At 38.1% G+C, this 23,313-nt stretch overlaps 1 protein-coding gene across 2 annotated transcripts in view; it reads left to right on the top strand.

Moving 5' to 3' along the window:
• SLC22A16 (solute carrier family 22 member 16) overlaps positions 1-20,809 on the top strand; it is a 38,720-nt gene extending 17,911 nt beyond the window's left edge. The window contains exons 2-8 of one of the 2 annotated variants that reach the window (XM_040599063.1): positions 2,006-2,482; positions 5,282-5,399; positions 7,268-7,817; positions 9,713-9,840; positions 10,226-10,335; positions 10,830-10,929; positions 16,016-20,808. In XM_040599063.1, the coding sequence (XP_040454997.1) occupies positions 2,006-2,482; positions 5,282-5,399; positions 7,268-7,817; positions 9,713-9,840; positions 10,226-10,335; positions 10,830-10,929; positions 16,016-16,228 (1,696 nt within the window). In that variant the 3' untranslated portion in view covers positions 16,229-20,808. Of the gene's footprint in view, positions 1-2,005; positions 2,483-5,281; positions 5,400-7,267; positions 7,818-9,712; positions 9,841-10,225; positions 10,336-10,829; positions 10,930-16,015 lie in introns of both variants that reach the window. The other variant, XM_040599064.1, reaches the window with a different exon arrangement.
• The last annotated feature ends 2,504 nt before the right edge of the window (positions 20,810-23,313 follow it).

Below are 23,313 nucleotides of genomic sequence, written 5' to 3' on the forward strand. Positions count from 1 at the left end.
AATAGCCCAAGTTGTTGAATTTGGTCTTGCTCTCCTATTTTTAAAATAACTTTGTGTCTTTTGATGGTAACAGTTAAAATGAAATTAGAGAAGAGCTGAAAAATGTTGTTGACCGTATTTGTCTGCATTACTGGGGTGACAAAGAGTACATTTTGGAGTAACCTTTGTCTTTTTGTGGTCCAAGGTAGCCCAAAAGCCTTTCAGAGCTGTTTTAGCCTTGCTTTGATTTACGGCTAGCTACTTAGACCTCAAGAAGCTGTTCTGTTGAGAGGGGATTGGCAGACTTAAGGCATGCTGTGGTTAAGTTCAGTTTCTCTTGACCATATCTCTCACGAGGTTTGTTGGGGAAGAGCAGCATGGCACCTGTGTGAGGATTGCCGTGCAATGTCTTCAAGAGGGAAGTGGAGCCAGCTTTTGAACTGCCATGGTGGGCTTAGCAATTCAACCCTCTCCTCAGACTGCTATGGGAAAGTCAACAGAACTGTTGTCAAGAGAAAGAGGGATAGACAGTGCTGCATCTGAACAGCAACAGTGCTATTGGAAAGGCAGGATAGGCAACTGGGTCTGCGTTTACCAAGGAAGGAAATGAGAACCACAAGATAAAAGGCAGAGGAGAATGAGGATGATGAATGGAGTTAGGTTATACAAGAGAACAGTTTAATTGGAAAAGCTAATTGGACATGAAGGCAATGTATCCAACAAATTCCATTTAAATACTTTGGTTATAGATAGTTCAGAATTCATTAGAAATTGTGATGATAGATGATTTAAAAGTACTAGGCTAAGTACTGTTGCATTCTTTATTATGGGAATTAAAGGCTATATTAGATACATTTTGGAGAGGAGGGGGATTGGAATTGCTCTGACTTTTCCCACGAGACATTTCAAGGCAATTGTTTTTTAGGCATCATTTCCTATAACTTCAGCAGAGATAGCCTCTGGCAATTTAAAAAAAATGCTGCTTTTTGTTTCATACTATCAAGACCCACCACATGCTGCAGGACGGGTGTATATAAGGCTCATTGAATGCTTCTTCAAATTAGTGCAATTGATTGGTCTTCAGGAAATAAAAAGTGGAGGAGAAACCAAAGCTGTGTTGTTTTTTTCTGAACAGACATTGTATTAGTTACATGCATAATTTTAACGTTTAATTGAGGAAAAGACTCCTTATGCTTAGATTATCAGAAACTGTCTACAATTTGCAGTGATACTACGGTTCACTGCAAGTTTTTCAACATGCAGAATGCATGTGCAATTTATATACAAAGATTTACTTGCACCTCAAGCATGTTTTAAAAGCTTTTAAAATGCCAAAATTCAGCCTATGCATGAAATATTCTTTTACCATGTTTTCTTTATGATACAATCTTTAATGGATAACTGCACACCCTGTTTAAGCCAAACCCCAACCCTGTTTACAGTTATGTTTTGATACAAAACATTTCACACTGTTCAGATTCTATCTTCCACTACATGTGTCTCCGTGTATTCTCTCTTTATCTACTGAAGGCAATAGAGATGGAAGATAGATGGAATACAGTTACATAGATACAATTAGGTGAAATGAAGGGTGTAATGTGGTTGGTTTGTTTTATTTGATGTGCATATCTCTATCCCTCAGAACCTGAGGTTGCAACATTTTGAGTTTTTTCTAAACCATTCAAGTAATCCAAAGCCTTATTTTGAGGGGATGTACTACAAAGAATTGGAGGGTGGAAGGTTGCTTCAAACAAAGTGGTTAAGTTCAGAATTGTTTCTTTTAAAATGATCTTCTCTGTGTATGGCTAAACACATGATGAAGAGGAACATTTATTTCCTGACAATAGATTCTGTGGATCTTCTCTCATCTTTGGTCTCTTGCAGGGCTTAGCTAATATTGAAGCAGCACTATTAGAGACTCTAATGATGTCTCTATATACCGATCCCAGAAAAATAATTATGGTTTGGGTTTTTTCCATGTATAGAGGGGCTTTTCTTCAGTAAACTTTTTTCTTTCCCTTTACAGATTTCAAGCATTTGTTTATTTTGCATCTGTCTTTCAAGCTATGTCATGTGGTATCCATTACTTAGCATCTGTGTTCATGGCTGTTACCCCTAACTTTGTGTGTGGAATCCCTGGAAATGTGAGTAGTGTTCTTTTATACAACTCCTCTGAATCAAGTTTAGAGGACATCTGGACACTATGGACATCAACAGAAGATTACATTGTAGTCCAGCTGGAAAATGGAGAAATTTGGGAACTTAACCAATGCAGCAGGTCCAAACGAGAAGTCAGTTTGGATCTGGCATATGAATACAATGCCAACAAGTCCTTATTTTCTTGTTCTGATGGATTTCTCTATGATGACACAAAGTGGAAAAGCACTGTTGTTACACAGTGGGATCTGGTCTGTGACCGAGAATGGCTTGCAAAATTAATCCAGCCTACATTCATGCTTGGAGTCTTGATTGGAGCAGTGATTTTTGGTGACATTGCTGACAGGTAAAGTGCTATCCTCTGAAAACTGTAGCTTCAGACTGCAGTAACTCCACATGTATCTACCTGTTTTGTTGTGCTCGTTCATTGTGTAGTCATAATTATGTATGCACAGGTCAGGAGGTCTGGTTATTGTTTTGTTCACAAATGCATTTAACTCAATTTCTTTTCCCAATAGCAAGTACTAATTTTTAAATGTACTCGCAAATCATTCGCTTTTAGAGTTTTTTTCCTACTTGATATCATCCATTGTTCTAGGCCTTGATCTCTCAAATTGCTCTGTACAGCTCATATTTGCCCTTAGATTTTTTTTTATTATTATTTTTCCACAGGAACAGAAATAGTTAGTAATAGCAACAGTAAACCTGGGAGTAGATTTTCACCACATTTTCCATGAGGAGAGATTCCTCATGGAAACACAGATTTTTATTTCTGGATGTGATAGAGAGCTGAAGGGCTACTGGAAGGTTAAAAACACCATGTATTTTAAAATCACAAACTTCCTAACCTTTGTCATGAATACAGCTCTGTGGGGCTGATGCAGAGGCTTTCAGGGTTTGATCAGACCCCACATTCTTAAAATAAACACCTATACACTGTTTTTTCTTGCTGTCCAGTTGTAGTTTTTCCCTGAACGGTTAGCTCAAACTTCAGTCTCTTGAAGGTTAGTACAGATAGGAGGAAAAATGGTTGTCAGTGAGCTGTGCTGTAGTTTCACTTATTTACTAGCACGTACAAAGTTCTGTTTGAGCATGAGGAGAGTCAGTCTGTGGAGGTACTCAGCCCAAGCAGTCCTTTGCTCACGATGCCAAGGCTGTCCTTCAGCCCACTCCCCTCCGACACCTCTTCCCTGGATGTTATCTCAGATCACATACTGAGATCCAGCATCAGAGCTGGACTCAGAAGCAACAGTAAGATCCAGGATTTATGTCAGTATCCTGTTTTCTCTCTCAACAGAAACACATGTATTTCTACCTCAGAAGGATGCCCAGCCATGCCTTTCTATCCGTATGAGAGTCAAATGCCTAAGCTATGTTGTAATTGGTTTCGTCTCAGGCAATTTTTGTACCTCTGTTTTGCTTTGAAGGGTAGTTTAGTGTTATTTATCTCTTTCCATAAAGGAGGTTGTTGATTAACAGCTCTGTTAGGTAGAGGGTAACATTTTATCCCACAGTTAACAGTATAAGCAGAAAAGGGAGACCAAGCATATTGTTTTCTGATTTTCCTTTATTAGCACGACACTATGGTGTGACAGTTACAACATGGGAATGCAAAAATAAAGATGATATTTTTTTTTTTAATTTGGCTTTTAAAACACATGGAATCAATCCTGCCTCCTAATCCAAGGCTTTCTAAAACTGTATTTAATACAAAACCAGAATATAATGCCAACATTTGTTCTGCATCCCTTTAAATAATTCATAGTTTTATTAATTAATACTCAGACGTTATTTATAAGGTTATGATCATACTGTTCTCATTTCCATTAATTCAAGCCATGGACAGACAGTTAAGGTAGTACACACATTCTGAGTTGCAGATTTACAACTGTAGATTTTACAGCTGAAACTGATTATTTTCTGACACATCCTGGCTGGTGGGAAATAAGTTTGTGGATTCCTCCCATTCCCAGTTAACAGATTTCTCAACAGAAGAGCTCCGACAGCTAGGAATCACTAGGATCTCTTCGGACAGGGGGCAGAGACCAAATGTGCATGACTCCAGCTCAAGGCTGGAGAAAAATAGTTGGTTTCATGTCGTACCAAATACTCACGGAGAAAAACCAACAAATGAGCCCACACCCCTGAAAGTCCTCAAACCCTCTGTCTAAATGTGATATCCACATCCATGAGAAGCTGTTTGCAGTGGAGTAGATAATGAGTCCAAGAGGATATTATTGGGGAGGAAAAGTGGTTCCACACATGTTGTATTACAGAACATTTGTAGCTAGAATATAATCCTCCATGGAGTCTTGTAGATCTGTTGCCGATTTCTAGGTTTTCCCCCAGGTGAGCTTTGTGTTGGTAGCATATGCTGACTTGTTTAAGGACAACTGGCTCTACTTGGTATATTTTCTTCTTGAGATACCAGAAGAAGATAAACAAATAGAACTTCCTTTTTACTAAATGCCCTTCTTTTATGATGGGAATTACTATGTTGTTGATGGGAAGCTAGTATTTGACGTGATTTTTTTTGCTGTTAGTATGCTAGTTTCCTGGATTTCTGTGTTTGCATATACATGCATGTATGCTGTGATGCAATCAGAAAAATCAAGGAAACTATGTAATTGTCATTTATTAGAAAAATTAAATAACTGGACAAAGATATGTTACAGAAGCCTTTCATTACTATCCAAATTGGTTGTTACTTTGGCAAGAGGTGGCATGTGTTATCACAGCTAACTTCTGTTAGAAAATATTAAATACATGTTACTTAATACGAAATATCTCAAAAAGCAAGTCTTACCTACTGTCCTCATAAATAAGACAAGAGTAAACTTGCAGATTAGTTATGTAGAAGTTAAACTTGGAACTGGAGGTGAACATATGTAATGCACACTTCTGCACGTTGCTTCTAGCCAAGAATTGTGAAATGGAAGTTCTGTTGTTCATAGGAACTTCCTTTTTTCTTGGAAGTTGGAATTACCAAAAAATTAATAGGGGCAACTAAACCAGAGTTTCTGTGGTGAGTGAAAGTATTACATATTTTCAGACTCACTTCCAGACAGGCTCTCTGGAGTTGCAGGGTGTATTTTAACGGAATGGTTATGGTTATTCATAATTTTATTACTGCTGTGATTTGCAGACTGGGAAGACAACGTGTTATATGGTTCACAAGTGCTGGTCAGTTTGTTTTTGGCATCGCAGTGGCCTTCACATTTGACTACTACAGTTTCGTGATTGTGCGCTTTCTCCTTGCTATGGTAAGAAAGGATGTTTACCCTGGCTCTTTTTTGTGTCATTTCCTGTCCCTTCTCAGGAAAACCTCCCTTTTGTTATTATTTCCTCCCCTACTTCATTATTCTAAAGCCCCCTCTGTTGCACTTATTTCAGCAGAGCAGGGGGAATCTGAATGTTCTTGGACCACAGCACTTTTCCTCTTTGAAATAATAGAAAGCGTCTGTATGAAGCAGTGTTTGGTGCTTCCTCCATCCCAACCTCTGCTGGACTGGTAATTAAATACCAAGTGTGAGCAGCAAACTCTGGGTTCTGCATTGCAGCTGCCATTGCATTTCTTCCTGTTGTTAGAAACTGAGTATGTTTTTCTTAAAATAAAAAATCTATAATAAGTATGATTTTCATCTCTGCCATTCTGAGTGATGGAGAAGAGATGCACATTTTCTCTTCCATGCATCTCTTTGGTCTCTTAAGCTATACCCGGAATACTAAATACATAGGTAGACATGTTTAACACCTAGATGTTTATACTGTACTTAGGGGTATTCCAGTATGTGTTAATATGTATCTATACATGTACTTTTATATAGATGTGTGTCAATATTTATACATAGAAACCAATTTTAAATTACTATTTTAAATCCAGGAGTACAATATTTGTAGTCTTTCACTATATAATGCATAAAGCAATTAGAATGTTATCACAAAGAAAGTTACATAACATTTAAAGTACGTTAGAAATTTGAAAATAATTACATAATTTATTTTATTCCTGCTGACAGCGCATTAGTCAGGACAGGACCTTGCACCTGGAGCTTCCTTTGCCTGATCAGAGCTCAGAAGGATGTCTTAGCAGGAAAAACTGCATGGGCATTTCAGCCTTGAACAATGAGATCAACAGGAGTCCCTCTGCTGACTCCTTTGGCTGTTGATGCTGGGGGCTGAGTAGTTTAGAAAAGGAAAAAGCTCTGACCAGACAAGTGGTGTAGGTTTTTACTGCCCACTGGGACTGACGTGCAAGGTGGAGGTCTAAAGCTCTAGCTGTATGCCACTGAGATCAGCACAGCGTTCGTATCATGTTCAGTGGGCTCAGAATCAGAGACTATTAACTGGAATATTTTTAACCAGAACATTGATTAATCAAAGTGATATACTGGAATATTTTCTAGTCTGCATTTTCTAGCTGTGTTTTGAAATGTTTTAAGATACCAAGAGTTTGACTGTTCCTAGAGAAATTGAAATATATATATATATATTCAATTAAGAAATACTGTAATGCAGGACATGCCAGTAATTGCATTCGCTAGATAACATATGAGAACCTATAACCATATATATGAGATTCTCTTCCAGCATTGTAAAAATTTGATTTGATGGGATAATTTATGAAGTGAGGAAGGTAATTCTCAGTAAGTTTGCAGTTCCCTGACATACAGATTATTAATAGTCTACCTAAAAACCAAGGTCAAGACTTTCAGAAGTGGCAATTACTTCAGGGGACCTCATTTTCTGAAGCATCCAGTTTGCAGTGTCATTAAGAGACCTGATTTTTGGAGCTGAAGGGTTTAGTGACATCAGCAAATTAGGCTTTTTTTCAGGTGTCTCTTGCTGGCTACAAGACACTTCCCACTACAGAGAAGCATCCAAAATCACTTCACATTTTTAAATACAGTGTTCAGGAGGTCTGAAGGTTTGAGTGAATTTTTTTCTCCATCTGCTTTGTTTTCAGGGTTACCTTTTTTTCTGTCAGTGTGGGATATGCCATTGCAGTGGCAATTAAGCACACACAAATGTGAAACAGTTAGCTGATTGTTTTTACTGCTGCTGCACAAGGAGAGTAGATACAAACCTCACTTTTTTTTTTTTCTCTCTCTCACCTCCCCCCCCCCCCCAGGTTTCAAGTGGCTATCTGGTTGTGGCTTTTGTTTATGTGACTGAATTTGTTGGCATTAAAGCACGAACCTGGGCTTCTATGCATGTCCATGCTTTTTTTGCTATGGGAATTATGGTTGTGGCACTCGTGGGATTTTTGGTTCGGACCTGGTGGGTCTACCAGATATTTCTCACCATAGCGACTCTTCCCTTTGTCTTGTGCTGCTGGGTGCTCCCAGAAACACCTTTTTGGCTTCTGTCAGAGGAAAGATACGAAGATGCACAAAAAGTCATTAATATAATGGCAAGATGGAATAAAGTGAGCACTCCCTGCAGAGTTTCTGAACTGCGCTCGGTCCAACAAGATGATCTAGTCAGTGGCAGAATGGGTGACAATGACGCATCCTCAACAAAGAAGCACAACATCTTAGACCTGTTTTGTAACTGGCACATTGCAAGAAGGACCATCACAGTCTGGCTGATCTGGTTCACTGGGAGCTTGGGGTACTACGTCTTCTCCCTCAGTTCTGTCAGTCTAGGAGGCAATGAATATTTAAACCTCTTTCTCATAGGTAAATATTTTTGTACTTTATTCTGTTTATGATGGAACTAGAGCATAACATTTAGAAATGTCTATAGATTTGACAGTAAATGTTTTAACTTTGTTCATTCAATTATGAACCTTGTTCAAAAAGTTTCTTGCTAAGTCTTCATAAAGTTGACTAACACAGGAGAATCATTTACTCCAAATCTCACTGTTTCTGAAAAAAAAAAAGAAAAAAAAAAAGAAGAATTTAACATTTTTTGGTGTACAAAATTCTCCATCTGTCTTTGTGATTGTAAAACTATATTCTGCTTGTCTCCGCTTTGCCCTGCAAGTGTATAGCATATCCACACAAACACCAAGGGAAGCAGACCACCAACACAAAATTCACAAGGCTCTGTTAAAGGCACAAACTAGGAAAACAAGAGAAGAAAATTATTCTTTTAATCGCTTACAGTCATGAGGTATTGAGCCTGCCTGTGTAGAAAATAGATTCATAATTCTCAGAAGCAAGATTAATTTTAGTTTTCTCAAAAGTATATTTTTAATTTAATTGTATTTTTTAATTTTGTCAATCTGACTGTAATCTTCCTCTGGTATGTAAGTTGTTTATAAAGGCAGCTCAGTGCATTCAAGGCCTGATCCAAAGTTTGTCATGATCAGTGGAAATATTCCATTGGCTTCAGAAGACTCCGGGTCAGGCATGCAGCTCTGAGCCAGCAAAGAATTAAGTCATGCAGTTTGCTTTATGCGACTGAGTACTCTCAGTAAAGTGAATGTGACTGTTCATGTACATAAGCACTCAGGACTGGGGCTCTCAGGAATTCAGCTTGTGCTGTCATGTATTATAGTATATTGGTAGACTGATGTGTTGAAGAGCGGATGCTAGTATTGCACAGATACCTAAGCTCTTATGGTGGAGTACAGTGCGTATATTCCCTTATCCACCTCTTTTAAAAATACTGAATAATTGCAGCCTGCTTTTACCAACACAAGCCCAAAAGATTGTTTCCCAATATTACAGATGTATTGACATACTATATGTGCTTAGTAAAGGAATGCAGTGTATTTGTTCAGGGCTGTATCTTCTGTTCTTCCTTGATTTCACATTGGACATAGTAGTATTCTTCGTGAGCAAGTTGGTTTAAAACATGTCCAAACTGGCTTAGGCTCCATATAATGTGTCTAGGGGCAAATCATGTTTACGCAGGGTTTGTGAACAGTCCTAGCCAAACACCAGTTCTTTTAGAGCTGCAGAAGCTTTTATCTGGAAAGAGACATTAGGAAGAGACGATCTGAGTAAGAGTGGGATATAATAAGCAGCTGCCCTCTTTTTAGTGGAGAAGAGAGAAAGCTGGAACCACACTCTGTATTTGTGGAGCTAACTCAGAAAACCGGACCTGGAGGGACCTCGTTTGCCTTATACATTGGGGTGATTTGGGGCTGAAGCTGGGGGGCTGTGGCTTCAGTTCTGTGTCCAGGTGGAAGCTGGCAAATCCTGAAAGGTGTGTCTGTGCGACACTAGCAATATTCCTTGTGGGCATGCTTAAACTGTAGATGTAAAAATACCTGTAGCAGAAGAGCAGCAATTTGAGAGCTTTCAGTCACAAGTGCCAGTGTCATAAAACCAGGACGGTGGCCTTGCTGTTTTCTGTAATTTTCCACCCCAAAGAGAACTGAAACTGCTCTGTGCTGTGAAAGCTGTTTCCCTTGTCCCTCTCCATCCCCCACTACCGTATTTTAGGCCATGTTTTCTACTTCTGTCACCATTTCTGTTGCCAAGTGAAGTAGCCCAACACACTGGTTATCTCTAGATTTCACTTATTTATTATCCACTAGATTAAACTAATACTCGTAAAGAGGAAGTTAGAGTTATGACTATGAGTAATCATGACCTAAAATTAAATGGTTTCATACTGACAGGTGCTGTGGAGTTGCCTTGCTATATCATTGCTTGCATTGGGATGGACAAACTGGGAAGGAGAAACACACTCATTCCGTTCCTTATTTTAAGTGCACTGATCTGTGTTTTAATTATGTTCATACCTCAGGTTAGTCACTTATTGTTGAAAGTGTTTATAGTAGAAATTTATTTTAAAGGCTCTTAAGTCTGTAGATGCAGCTGCTGTTTCTAAATCATGTGGTTGATTAAAAGCTGTTTTTAAATTGTAGCTGCCAGTCTAAGATAGGTTTCTGTATTGTCAGTACAGGTTTCACTGTCATTGCTGGAGTCACCTGTAAAATGTTCCCAGGACTTCAGTGAACCAGGACTGGTAAAAAGTGATATGGACATTAATTACTCATTGAGACCAATTTTAAAAAAGAAGCATTAAATATTGCTTATTGTTGAAAAAAGAGTCACAACTTGTGAAGGATTTATGTTAGGTTTGGGACAGTGTTATTTTCTGGTTATTTATTTGTGCTCTCTTTCAACAGGATTTCAATATATCAATTATCTTAGCAAATATGGCTGGAAAATTTTCAATAGGTGTGGCATTTGGCCTTATATATCTCTACACAGCAGAACTGTACCCAACAATTGTAAGGTAAGAACTTTTGCCAGTTATGTATTTTTCATTACTTTGCTGTTCTTTCCTTTCCTTTATTGTGCTGCTGCACCATATCTAGCAACTCTTGGCATCAGTGGTAGTGGTCTGAAAGACTTGGGATGGGATTAGTTCTCAGGTGCTTCAGTTGTCTAGTGTTTGGCTGTACCAGAAATTTTTATTTATTTTTTCATTCCATGTGCACTGATTGGTTTCATTGGGGAACTAGAAGAATACTCTTTTAAACATTATTTATGTCTTTCTTAAAAATCCTGGTTGTTCATCCTGTGTTCTATACTGAATGATGATTACATTTTTAATCTTGATTACAGAAACGACTGAACTTCACTGCAATATAAATTTACATTGGTGTAGCAATAGCTTCCTAGCATAATTGCTTAAAGACGTCCTACTGATGTTTTAAGTGTCTGTGCATTTCTAATTGTTTCCTTTACCTGCCAGAATTCTTATCAGAGTCTTTGTTTTATGTGTAGATCACTTGCTGTTGGAAGTGGAAGCATGATGTGCCGTGTAGGAAGTGTGGTTGCTCCTTTCTGTGTATATCTGAGAAGTGTTTGGATTTTCATGCCACTTGTAAGTATTTATTTCAACAGTGAATGTTTCTGGTTTTGGAAAGGTGTGTATATCACTTGTTTTCTCAGGAATCAAAAGCTCTGAACTTTTATTTTGAAAAGGAAATTGAGTGAACCATTCTTGTTCTAAATTTTAAGTCTCAAAGATTAGTAGCTTCATGCTGTTAAAAATATGCAGGTGAAGCAAAAGGGAGACTTTGAGTCACTGAAAGCTTCTGCAATAGTTTTATGATGGAAGACATAAAAATACTTACACACTGAATCCTAGTATGAAATGGATAAAAACATTTTCCATAAAAATATGCTTCATCTACCATGTAACATTTAGGAAGTGTCTTAGTCCATACTTTCCTCTGCAGGCCTAGCAGTTCTTGACCATGCTCCTGATTTATTCTTACCCTTTTTCAAAGGCATAGTCCTTCCATTCTTGGAATTCACCATTGGTGGCTATTTTCTCTTGTATTAATCCTTAATCTTTTCCATGGCTTTCCTGGGACGTTGCATCTTTGGAATAGCCTTCCAAAAGATTAGGAATGTCTTATGCTTATGGTACTTGGTCTTTACAGCTGTCCCAAAGCTCCCTTTTCATGTTTTTCATTTCCAAGAACTGAAAAAATAATTTGTGAGATAGAAAAAGAGAAGCAAGTGGTATATTGATGAGGTTCACTGTGACTGACAAGCAACAGAACCTTGAGTTCATTAAGCACATCCTACTTCTAGGTAGTTCCAAGTCATGCTACCATTAGGTTTTGTCTTCTACCACCAGTTGCCCAAGGAAAACAGAGGTGGGACCATTCCTTCCTGCACTTTAAGCATTTTGTCTGCATTATGTAGCTTCAGGTCCATTTTGGACAAAATATTTAATGTGTTTCCTGCTCACAGATGAATTGTATTTCATTACATTTCTTCATTATATTTCTGTTACGAAATCCTGTAGCTATTCAATCCCTTTTTTCCCCTGAAGGATAATTTATACCCATACACGTAAAAACAGAAGGAATTACAAAGTTTATATTAAAGCTTTGAGTAGAGGAGAGTTTAATAATGATTAAAAAACAGTTCTTTCAGATACCCCTTAGAATTCACTGTGACTAGCACACCAATTTTTTATGTAGATTATACATGTCAGAAGGTGAAAATGTAATGGGATGTGTCTTTAACCTGGATTCCTACTCTAATTTTGTATACCACAGTGGAATTTCCTGAAAAATGGGTGTTTTGTCCCTTTGATTTTGCAACTACAAAATCTTCAATTATAGATGCTAGAGATTGGTTTCAAAGAATTCTTGGGAACTCATTTTATTATTTAAATTAATTGCTTGCAGTTGTTTTGGATGGAAATTAAGAGGATGAAGGAGACCACAAATTAATTTATTCCCTCAAGGTCCTAAAAAATGTTTTCTTTCCTAATAATGGCCCCATACAAACCAAGATACCATCCCAGAAAAGACAAAGAAACATTTGCACAACAGGGCGGTCATGGGAGAACATTTTTTTTCTCTTGTCAGTGTTTTGCCTTTACTGGCTGAGATAAGCTTTATCTGTGCAGAAGTGCTGCAGTTAAAACCATAAGATGGGGAATGCTCAAACATGCTGGAGAACAGTGCAAATGGCAGCATAAACAGAGGAATTATTTCAGCTATGAACAACTCTCAGCGTACGAAGAACTATCCAGGGTATTTGTAGAGTTGTGGAGTAGTTCATAGTGAATATGTTTTTATTATTAGCTTCTGTTACAAAACATCTGTCAGTTTATTAAATAGGCTTGTCTTGAGTTGGAGCACCGTGTGCCAAGTTTCAGGTCACGTTTTGAACTGGAAATGAAATTAAATGGATTACGTTTGTAAGTAAGCAGGTATCATGTTGATCTATTGTACACACCACACACTGTCAATCAGTTACTGCTGCTATTTGTTTGACAGTCTGCCTCGTGTACAGTTAACACCACCTGTGAGTAATGCAAGCATCTTATTTGAATGCCTATAAATCTTGAATAAGTTGCTAAGTATGTTTCTCTGTGACAGCTTTCTAGAAAACTTAGAGTAAAGCAACTGCTCCATGTATAACCTATTTCTGTTTCTCATCTGTTAAGAATTACATTACAGTAGCCCTTTAATAGACTTGATTTTTCTCTCAGATATACCATAATTTATAAATTAAAAAAAACCTCCACTGAGGTCAGTAAAGTTACATGAATGCAAATCCTGTGTCTAATACTAGTGGATTTTCAGGACAAAATTTCACTTTTTTTTTGTTGCAGTAGGAATTCTGTACATAAGATCAAATTTTAGATTTGTTCAGAGCCATCAGATGTGGATATAAATAGCAGACTATAACAATAATTTGTTCTCAGAAGTAAAAGTATTATTTTGTAGGGATATTTAATTACAATTATCTTTTGTTCTAGAGTGAATATATTAAGTCCTGGTCTTAGACCACTGTGAAATAAAAATTGTTGTTCCAGGTAGGGAGGAAGACATATGAAAAATGGTGGGAAATCTTCTTTTGAAGGTTTTTTTATGGTAGCTGTTAGAAACTGTTGGCTGTACTGAAGTGTTGGGGAATACTTTGAGAGTTTGACTAAACAGAAAGTCAGATGTCAAATTAAGACCCTGAAAAAGCAATGAATTTTAGCAGGTACTCTTGTCAAATTAACTTCAGTGGAGCTTAAACATACTTAAATACTTCTACAATAGTATGTACGCTTTAATCCTTAAGCATTTAACTCATTGACTATATCAGAAGAACATACTCCATAATATAAATAAAGAATACATATTTTATATATGTAAAATAGTACACACATACAAAACATACACAAGTGTTATGAGCAAGCACAGGGCTAATTTATGTCAGATGCTAATGAAGAAGTAAGCCAAGGTAAGACTGCAGAAGACTTGCTTCGACTAAATGTAAATAACTTCATTGATAAGTGTGGTTGCTGCCCCTGAAAAAGTAGATGATATCTGAGAAGTCCTTTCATTAATATACTGTGACTTAGTTGTTTCATGTTCTCTCTTTCATAGGGAATATTTCATAGGGTCAGGAAGAAGGGAAACACACTGAATTAGTTGGCATGCAGCAGCTTTCACATTGAAAAAAACCCTAACACGTGATGGAATAGAGTTAAAGAGAGCTGAGATGAAAAGACAGGAAAGATGGTGGCATGTACGCTTACAGAATAGTGAGAGTTTGCAGGAGAATAAAAGGTAGGTTCAAGAGGAAGGAAAACATGAGAAGAATATAAAATGTCTAAAAGACTACTGAAACAGAGAAGACACACATACTCAAAGCACACAGTGTTACTTTAATCTTGTTCTTTTGGGCATCAGTAGTGACCCTGTTCTCATAAACCCTGGATGTATGGATGTCCGTAAGCTTTAGTATCTTTTACAGCCCTCAATATACTCAAATATAAACTTATGACAGCCTAAAAGATGTGCATAAGAGAGGTTACGGTGGAATAGCTGCCATGTGTCAATTCATACTCTCTTGCCATGACAGAAAATCATGTTTTAATAGTGGAGAAGAGTTTTGACACTCAGAGGTGAGACTTCAATATTTTGGAATATGTGTTTAAATATCACTTCTGCCAAATATATATGTCTACAGGAATTTCCCTCAGTCTGCTACTCAGTGCCATTTCCTTTTTTCCTATTACTGCTGGGCTTTTTTTTTTTCATAGTAAGAGCATTACTTTTATTTTCACTGTAGTCTGTACTATTCAACAGTATTTTGCTCAATTTTTTGTTTTGTAAGCCTCTGTATTTAACGCAAGTGCAAAAAGAGGAGCGTATGCAGCAGTGTGACTTCTGCTTCTCAAAAGAGTGCTTGAGGCAAGCTGTCCTCTTTTGGAGGGGAGAGGAAGCAAAAGCAGCATGGTGCATGTGCATGAAAATAGCACTGTTCAAGGTTACATGGAGAATTCCAATTTTAAAGCACCTTTCTGACTTAAAGAGAAAGTCTGGCTTAGCTGCAGATGGTAGCTGGCCAGTTCTTGTCTCAAGCTCTGTGTGAGAGACCTAGGCATAGTAATTCCAAATGTTCCCTCACACTTGGAAAGAAAATATTAAACAAACAGGACAGATCTGAGAATCAGCATACGGCAAGATAAGGATAATACAGTATTAAAGTGCACAGTCATAAAATGGAAAAACACTGAGGCCAGGCACGATGTACTGTGTGGAAGCATTTCTGACAACAGATTTGTGTCATTTATAACCTGGTGTTGGAAGAATGTCAGGGTTTTAATGCGGTTCTGTACTTCAAAGGAGGAAAGTATGAATTGTTTTCATTGAACAAGAGACACAGAAATGAAGGGAAATAAAAGGTACTCATGGAGTGTTTGTATTTCTGTGTCTACCCCACATGATCCTGATCCTTGCACTGCTGCTGAAGTAAGCTGTTGTTACAGAACTGTGTACATCATGGACAAATCCAAGATGTGATCCCAGTGCAAATGTCAGTAGATGCCTGCACCCCTAACAGCAATTTGAAACTGAGTTTAGCAAAGTATTCCTGTCGACAGCTAGCTCGTTATTTGCCAGAGAGCTCTCCTGAGCAGGGCTGTGCACTTTTGTGGCTCCAGGCCAATGAGCTGCACTGAGAAATTCTGATCTGGCTGTGTGCAGGAGGAACAGGAACACAGGTACAGGGGGAATAGGTTCAGGAGCTGGAGTGCGAATTGAGACTACGGGTGGCAGGGAAATTGTAGCTCTGTGAACATGCATGTAGAAAAAAATGTATGCAATCCTAGAACCAGTTCTTAAATACATACCTGATAGTAGAAATACCAAATTAAGATATATGTATTGTTTTCTCAAATAGAATTATTCCTGCTTGCACTGTATTGATCCCTTGTGAACAAAACACTTCACTTGCTCTTTATTAATCCTGCTGCATAATCTTTCGTTTATGCAGCAAAAAAAGACAGATCTTTTATACAGTCAACATTTAAGACTTATGATCCTTTGCTTTACGTTAGAGTTCCTTGTGCTTTATTTTAAATGTACTCTCAAGCAAAGATCAAAGATATACGTAACTTGAAAGACATTCCTACCTTTACAGCTGCTGTTTATTTCTCCTAGTTGCTTGTTGGAATCATGGCTCTTCTGAGTGGAATATTAACACTAATGCTTCCAGAAACACTGGGAAAACCATTGACTAATACTTTGGTGGAAGCTACAGAAATGGGAAGAAACAAGAAAAGCTGTTCAGAAAAGACTCCTCCAGCACACAGTGGTGCAGCGTTAGAAAAGATAGAGATGTTTGGTCAAGAAACAGTCAGCACTGAGAAATAAAGCAATAACAAAATGCCTGTTCCCGATTGTAATTGTTATCTAATTTATAAGATCTTTTTATTCAAGAAATGTGACTGTTCTATAATATCTGTGCCTTTTACTTTGTATCCAGTCTTGCCTTTTCAATAGAGAAAGTATATATAACCTTTTCCACTTGACTGAGGTACTGCAGAAAATTTGATAGGATTTCTAGATCCCTTGTCAAACTTACCCAGAACTTAGAAGACCTATCTGACTTGCTGTGACCCGTTGGAATGATTACTCTAAATGTTGGAACCTACCTGATATGTAAAAAATATGCTAATTCTTTTCTTCACATTTTCTGCAGTTAGATTTGTAAACCCACCACAAAGTGCCCTGTCTACTCTTGTCTTGTTGCTGCTGACAGTTACAAGCTTCAGACTTCAAAACACAGCAAACTCAGACAGCTGTAATTCAAGAGGGAAGCCTTAACATTGCTTCAAGTCATATCAATAATTTTAAACTAATTTATTCTTTTTTTTTTCAAGTTTTCTACTAGAAAAGATGCTATTGCTAACAGGAAGGTATTCTGTGGAATACTTTCCAACTGAAAAAATAATACTGAATTTGTAAAATGTGCAAATAGTTTTGGATATTCATTCTGTTGAATGGCAAATATATTTTTATTAGTGGTTTAGAAAAAAATGTTCACTGGATCTTCTGCTGTCTCACTAACTTAAATGCCTGATGCCTTTGAAAGTTGTATTCATTCCAGACCGTTACTTCATTGCTCCCCTTCTCACTTATTTCAGCTCAGATCTAGCATCAGATTCTTCATAACTTTTAAGAGCTACACTAGCAATTTTGCCAAATGCCTCCATCAAGGCCACCTCAGTCCTCAGTGAAAAAGAATAAATGGTGTATGGGTCTTATTCAGGCTCTGCACAGAAGTGGTCTTATGTATTAATGAATGTTTAGTAGACATGGTATCTACACACCATTTTTCTCATAGATCAGCTGTCTGTAGCTCATTTTACCCTTATACCACTCAAAGTCAATTAGAAGAATATAATTTTTTAAATGGTGGCTGGAGGACACTGATAATAGAAGAGTTACCTGTTACTCCAGTAGTTTTAGTCAGTGTCTGCAAATGTCTCACAGTTGCTACACCTCATCTGTGCATCAACATTTACTTGCTGGTGCGTGATTCTGCCTTATGACTGTGGACCACAGAAAACTGGTAGACAGGGATCCATCATTCTGGCTGCTACTTTTATGGCTTTCTGTCCCACCTCCCCTTTTTCAGCCTACCCCCAGACCTGGGGGGTTCTTCCTTGCGTGAGGATCTGTATCTTCTTTGCTTGGCCATCCTTGGTTTGAGGGGAGCAGCACAGGAACCTTCTGCATGTCAGGGTTCAGACAGCCCTCTCTTGCCTGGGCTGTGTGAACCCTGTCATCCCTGATTTGAAATCAGTGGTTTTATTATCTTAGGCACCTACTCTTACGCTAGCTAGTACGATCTCATCAAAACAGGTCTTCCTTTTTTACTTCTTTGCCATGTACCCCAAAATAAGACATCTCTGTTACTGTAGATAAATATATGCTGTAGAGCTTAATAGTCACATTTTTCAATTATATCTGCACAGTCATACTAGTTTCAATGACTTCTGAAACCAGAATAATGGTTTATATCCCCTTATTTTTTTCTTCACTGCACTGTCCTAGAGTGTCAAGGAGCATTTTGATCCTGGTATTAGGACAAAATAATATCCTGTGTGAGGACTAACATGCTTTGAAACAAGCAAAAATCAGTAAATCTAAGTTCAGGGAGTTTCTCTGTGATAGTTATATGGAAAGCAGAAAGGAATCTTTATGCTCCCTTCAGTTCTGTGGGTGTTCCAGTATTTGCAGAGAAAACCTCTGAAAAGAACTGCATAGAGTACTATGGCTTCTGTCCAGATATATTAGTACAGCAAAAGCATGTGCTTAACCTTACCCGTGTGAGTAATCCCATCATTATTCAAAGAATGACTTGAATACGTACTTTGATGACTGAAGATGGGATTACTCACATGCTGTGGTTTTTTATTTTGCTGAGGAGCAGACCCAGTATTCTTCCACTGCCTTTGGGCCCCCTCCACTTCCCAGAGCAGGACAACTCCTTATCTGCAAGATCTGTTGCCCAACCCTGCATGCCCTGCCTTAAACAAGGGTTAGTCCATGCTAAAAAGAAAACATTACGCAATACACCCAACAAGGGATTAAACTGATACCGTCTGACATTACAACCACCCTTTCTCCACACAGAACCCCAAGTAATTGCATTATTTTGAGTTTTTTTCATACTCATACTCCCTCTTCTATTAGTACAAGTTTAAGATAAACTCCTGAGTTTTCAGTGCTGGGAACAATACAGTCTATCTCTAACAAGATACTGAAGATCAAATAAAATTAATTCTGCTTCCTTACCTACCAAATAACTGGTTTGGGGGTTACCCTGCTAAGAACAGTCAATGCATATTCTCTGTTCCTTTGATTTGAGGGATTCAGGACCTGGTCATCTGTAATCGGTGTACATGAGGTAAAGAAAAAAGCAAAAACTTAAATGCACAATGATACTGAGCAATGCTTATGGGCTAAAATTTAATGATGATTCTAAAATACAATGTAGTTTGATGGCTTTTAGCCCCAAAGTCCAGTTCCTGCTGTCACTGAAGTCAGTTGTTATTTGGTCTTTGATTCAAGTAAGACCTGAATTTTCCTGAATCGATGTTACTTTTTATCCTGGAAATAAAAAGTTTATTGATCTACAGACACACCTTTTATGATTTTATGCATTAATAGCTTAGAGGGTGCCTTGGCATGTCCTATTCTTTAACTTGAGGAAGCATATTACTTAAAAAAATGTAAACAGTGTGTGTCTGTATGTCTTTAGCATTTCTGTTTGCTTGTTTTTTCCATGTGGACAAAAATATGTTTAACACTAGCCATACGTTATAAATAGCATAGCCAGGATGAGTTGATTTCTTTCTCTTAAATATTCATAGATTATCTAAATCCTCTCACAAGAGACCACCGAGTTTGAGAACAAATGTTTCTGTTCCTGTGGGGCACATTTTTCTCTTGTTGCTCATAGAAAGAATTCCTTTTCATAGTTTCTTACCGGAGTTCTTAAGTTCTTCTATGTTTGTATTTGTCACCTCTATCTTAATGTAAATTTATTGAGTGGATCAATGTCTCTGGAGTTACATGATGCTTTTATGAGATACTGGATTAGAATTCTTACCTGTCTCAATTGCTGGTCACTATTGCACAATGACAACTGTTTTTGTCCTAGATTTGATATCATATTGTATTAGACAGTTTTGCAGTTTGGTAAGGACATGCTTTCTGCGTTAAATATGAGTGAGAGCAATTATCGTTAATTTAATGATAACTAAGGAAAAATAGTAAGTAATGTGTTTGATATTTTGAATCTGTATTTCAAAACTATGTGAAAAGATATATTTTTTACTTTAACAGCTCACTTACATATTTTTTTTTAGAGTTTAAACCTATGTAGAAAAAAAAAGTCCGTCAAATGCTTTGAGTTGTACCCTGCATGTCTGAACAAGGGGGTGAATCCTGCATGAAGGCTGAGGGGTTTTGTGTAATAGCTCTGTGGAAACAGAAGATGGTCTGACATCTCAGTTCTGGGGTAGAGTGGAGGAGCGTTGGCATTCTCCCGTATTTTCACAGTTTATTTTTACCAGCTCCTTAGGTGCAGTCACTTAGGAAGCCTCCACAGCATTGGGCTCAGCAACATGCAAGGCCTATGAGTGCCTTTCACTGGGGCTTATAAAAATGTGAGGTCACTTGTGCCATGGAGGTGTGATGCCAGAAGGCCATTTGTGGCTGCAAAAAGGAGGTTCTGGATTCATCCTATGTCCATTACAAACATCTTAAAGACACCTGTCTGAATCCCAGAATGGGTTCACAGGGGAGAAATTAAACGCAAAGATTTAAAAAACCCCAAAAAAAGTTTATTCTATCAGGAAAAATTCTAGTAAACACAGTCAATCAGTATCTGCATTGTTACATCTCACATGAAGAAGGGTTAAAGCATATCTGTGTACTGGTGACCTAATATTTTTATATAAGATTGTGTACCAGGTGGAGCGTGCATTTTGGTAACATGGCGGCAGTATGTACTCATAGGAAGGAGTTTGTTTGCCTAGAATATGTGGACTTGATGCAGTGTATGTTAATGCTTTTTTTAATATGTATTTATTGTCTGCAATTATGTGCAAGAATAAAGTCAACACCTTTATGAAATATAATGAAACTCCTATCACCAACTCTCGGTTTGGCACATTTTCCCTCGTAGGAGCTGGGCTGGTGCTTCAGCGTTCCACAGAGATCCCATGGCTTAGGCTGGCAAGTATCACGTATGTGTCTTTTTCCCTGTTGGTGTTTGCAGGTGTAAACTAAGGTTTGGGTAATGTGTTAGGTGGTGACTGACAAAATGTGCATTAAAAATATGACATACTTTGCATTTCAGTTGCCAGAAGAGTACGATTCTTTTTTGCGTTTATTTGTATAAGCTGGCTGGGGCAGTAGTCCTTTGGAAACATTCAGTAGTGCCAAAAATAGCTGCAGATATTGTAGAATGGGTGCGAGTTGATCAGAAAAGCGAGTACGTGACTATAGGAATGGCAAAACAAGGTAACCTGTAACTGCTTAAGTGCTCAGTGGATGTGAAAACTAACTGTATCTTCCTGGTGCAGGAACTGGAGTAGGCAGACAGTGCAAGGAACGTGAGAATTGCAGCAATTTATAGCCCTATTCTTTGATTTGTCCCCTTAGCCCTTCCCAGGAACCTATTTATTTTCCACTTCCCTTAAATCTCTAGTGCAAATTACTTGATTTTCCATGCATATTTTATTAAACTTTTGTTTTCTGATCAAGTTACACCCATCACTTGGCTTCATAATTTGTGTTTTAATGGCTTTATATGTCTTCGCCAGGTGGTATAGGTTCTTCCCTGAAAGTAACCATAGTGAATGGTTCAAATATTTGTTTGCTGAAGCTGAGAAATTTGAATCATCCCTGATACACTGATTTCAAGAGCACTGAGTTCAATCAAGCTGAGAAAAATCAAGCCTAAAACATATATACCTCAAATGGGGAAGTACCCTTTTTTTAAATATGACTGGTATATAAAAATGATTGCAGAGAGGTTTGTACACAAACCCAGCTCTTTCAAAGAAATTACTAACCTGTGTTTATGAGTAATCAGAAGTAATGGGGAATATCTCATTTAGTGACAAATCAGCTCTTCTCTCTGCGTTTCCATCTAACACACAAGCTTGGATACTGCTCAGGTGCTTGCTGCAGATGAGTAGGATCCAGCCACAGGGTGCTCACAGGCATCTAGATATTGACGTTGCTTCAGAATGTTCTGTGTGGAGATGAACTGACTTGCTTCTTGTGAAGATTCTCTCCACGGTCTCGTTGCCAGTGATGAGAATGAAAAGCAGTTTTGAGCGAGGTGATCATGAACCACAGATAAAAGGGCAATCTCTCAGTAAATATTTTCACAAAGCTTTACAATAGGAATGTCAGTACTGCTGCTATCTTCCTCATATTGAGAGAATTCCCCTAGAAGTAAGTAAATAACATGAGAAAACAGCAAAATGCAGAGCAGCTTAACCTCTTTGCTTAAATGGTAACTTGCCACGGGCACTGATGCTTGACTTGATCTTTGAACTGGTTAAAGGAGTGGCAGAGAAGTGATCCATGTCATACATGAGATCAGAAACAGGTCAGCACTGGTGTGTTCACAGGGGTATTTTCTGCTTATCATTACTGCTCTATTCAAGAGAGTACACAAAGCAAAGGGAATGCTAAGGTAAAGGAAAACAATTCTTAAGCACTGCTCAAGCTGGGTGGGTGGTGTGCTGGCACGCCACTGCCAGTCGTTGTACAGAAACAGCTCCAAATATGATCAGGGCTGTGTTTGTTCTATGCCAGAAGTCTGGCACTCTTTCCTGAGTGACCAAATCATGACTTGCACTCAGCCAAAGGGTACAATAGCCACCATCGCAGTCTGTCAGGGGTGTCCTCAAAATACAAATAGGTGAATGTTGCACTTGGAGTACTACTTAGCCAATTATTTGTTAGTTCAAAATGACACTTCGCACAACACACAGAATAATATATACACAAACATCCAGGAGGGTCTTTAGCAGTTGCGCTGTTATGCAGAGCTTCTTGTCTGTCCTTGTGCTTTTTCCCATCTTTCATGAGAGAGCATCAACATCTGTAGCAAGAAACTTCTCATATCTTGAAGGCCTCAAGACAGAATGGCTGATCTTTGGTTAATCAGGGCTCTGGGAGTTACACAAAAGAGGCTCTATATTGTGCTGTTCATTTTACAGAAGAACAGAGGTAGGAAAAACAATGGCAGCACTAAAGACTTGAAATTGTTTTCCCTTTTAGATGCCTGCATGGATAAACAAACATTTGTGGTGGGAAGTCACACATCAAGACTACATAGAAAGGGCAAAGCTTTTTCTTCATCCTAAAATGTGGTGTGCCTTAGTTATGGGCACTTTAGCAAAACACAGTGTGTTCACCCTTCCAAAATACTTTAGCCCATGGAAGAGTAAGTTTTGCAATGAAATAACTGTAAGAGTTGGTGTCCCAAGCCAGTTTGCATTTCCTGAGTCTCATTCTCAGGAAAAGACACACCGGAAATTCCCTGAAACATTCAGCCTTGCACAAACATCCCACACAGAAAATTTCAATCCAAGTAATTAAAATTTGGTGAATTCATAAGAATTAATGAGAAGTAGAGTCTCAGGAGGAGAAATAGGCAATTTTAATCTTAGCTGGTGCTGTGACCTCTGTTTGTATGCGAAGGAAATTTCCGTATGTGAAAGGACGCTCTCCAAAGCTATTGCAGTTATCCTGCAAGAGAGCAGCGTACATTTTACAGTCAACACACCGAGCCCATTAACAGTTTCATTTCAAAAGAAGCAAGCCTTATCCACTCCTCTGTCTCCTTCCCTGTCTCATTCAATACGTTGTTTTCAGAAGACTTAGAAAAATCAAGCTACACTATAATTTTGGCAGAATTATTC

Source organism: Falco naumanni, chromosome 6 (assembly GCF_017639655.2).
Source record: "Falco naumanni isolate bFalNau1 chromosome 6, bFalNau1.pat, whole genome shotgun sequence".
NCBI lineage: Eukaryota > Metazoa > Chordata > Aves > Falconiformes > Falconidae > Falco > Falco naumanni.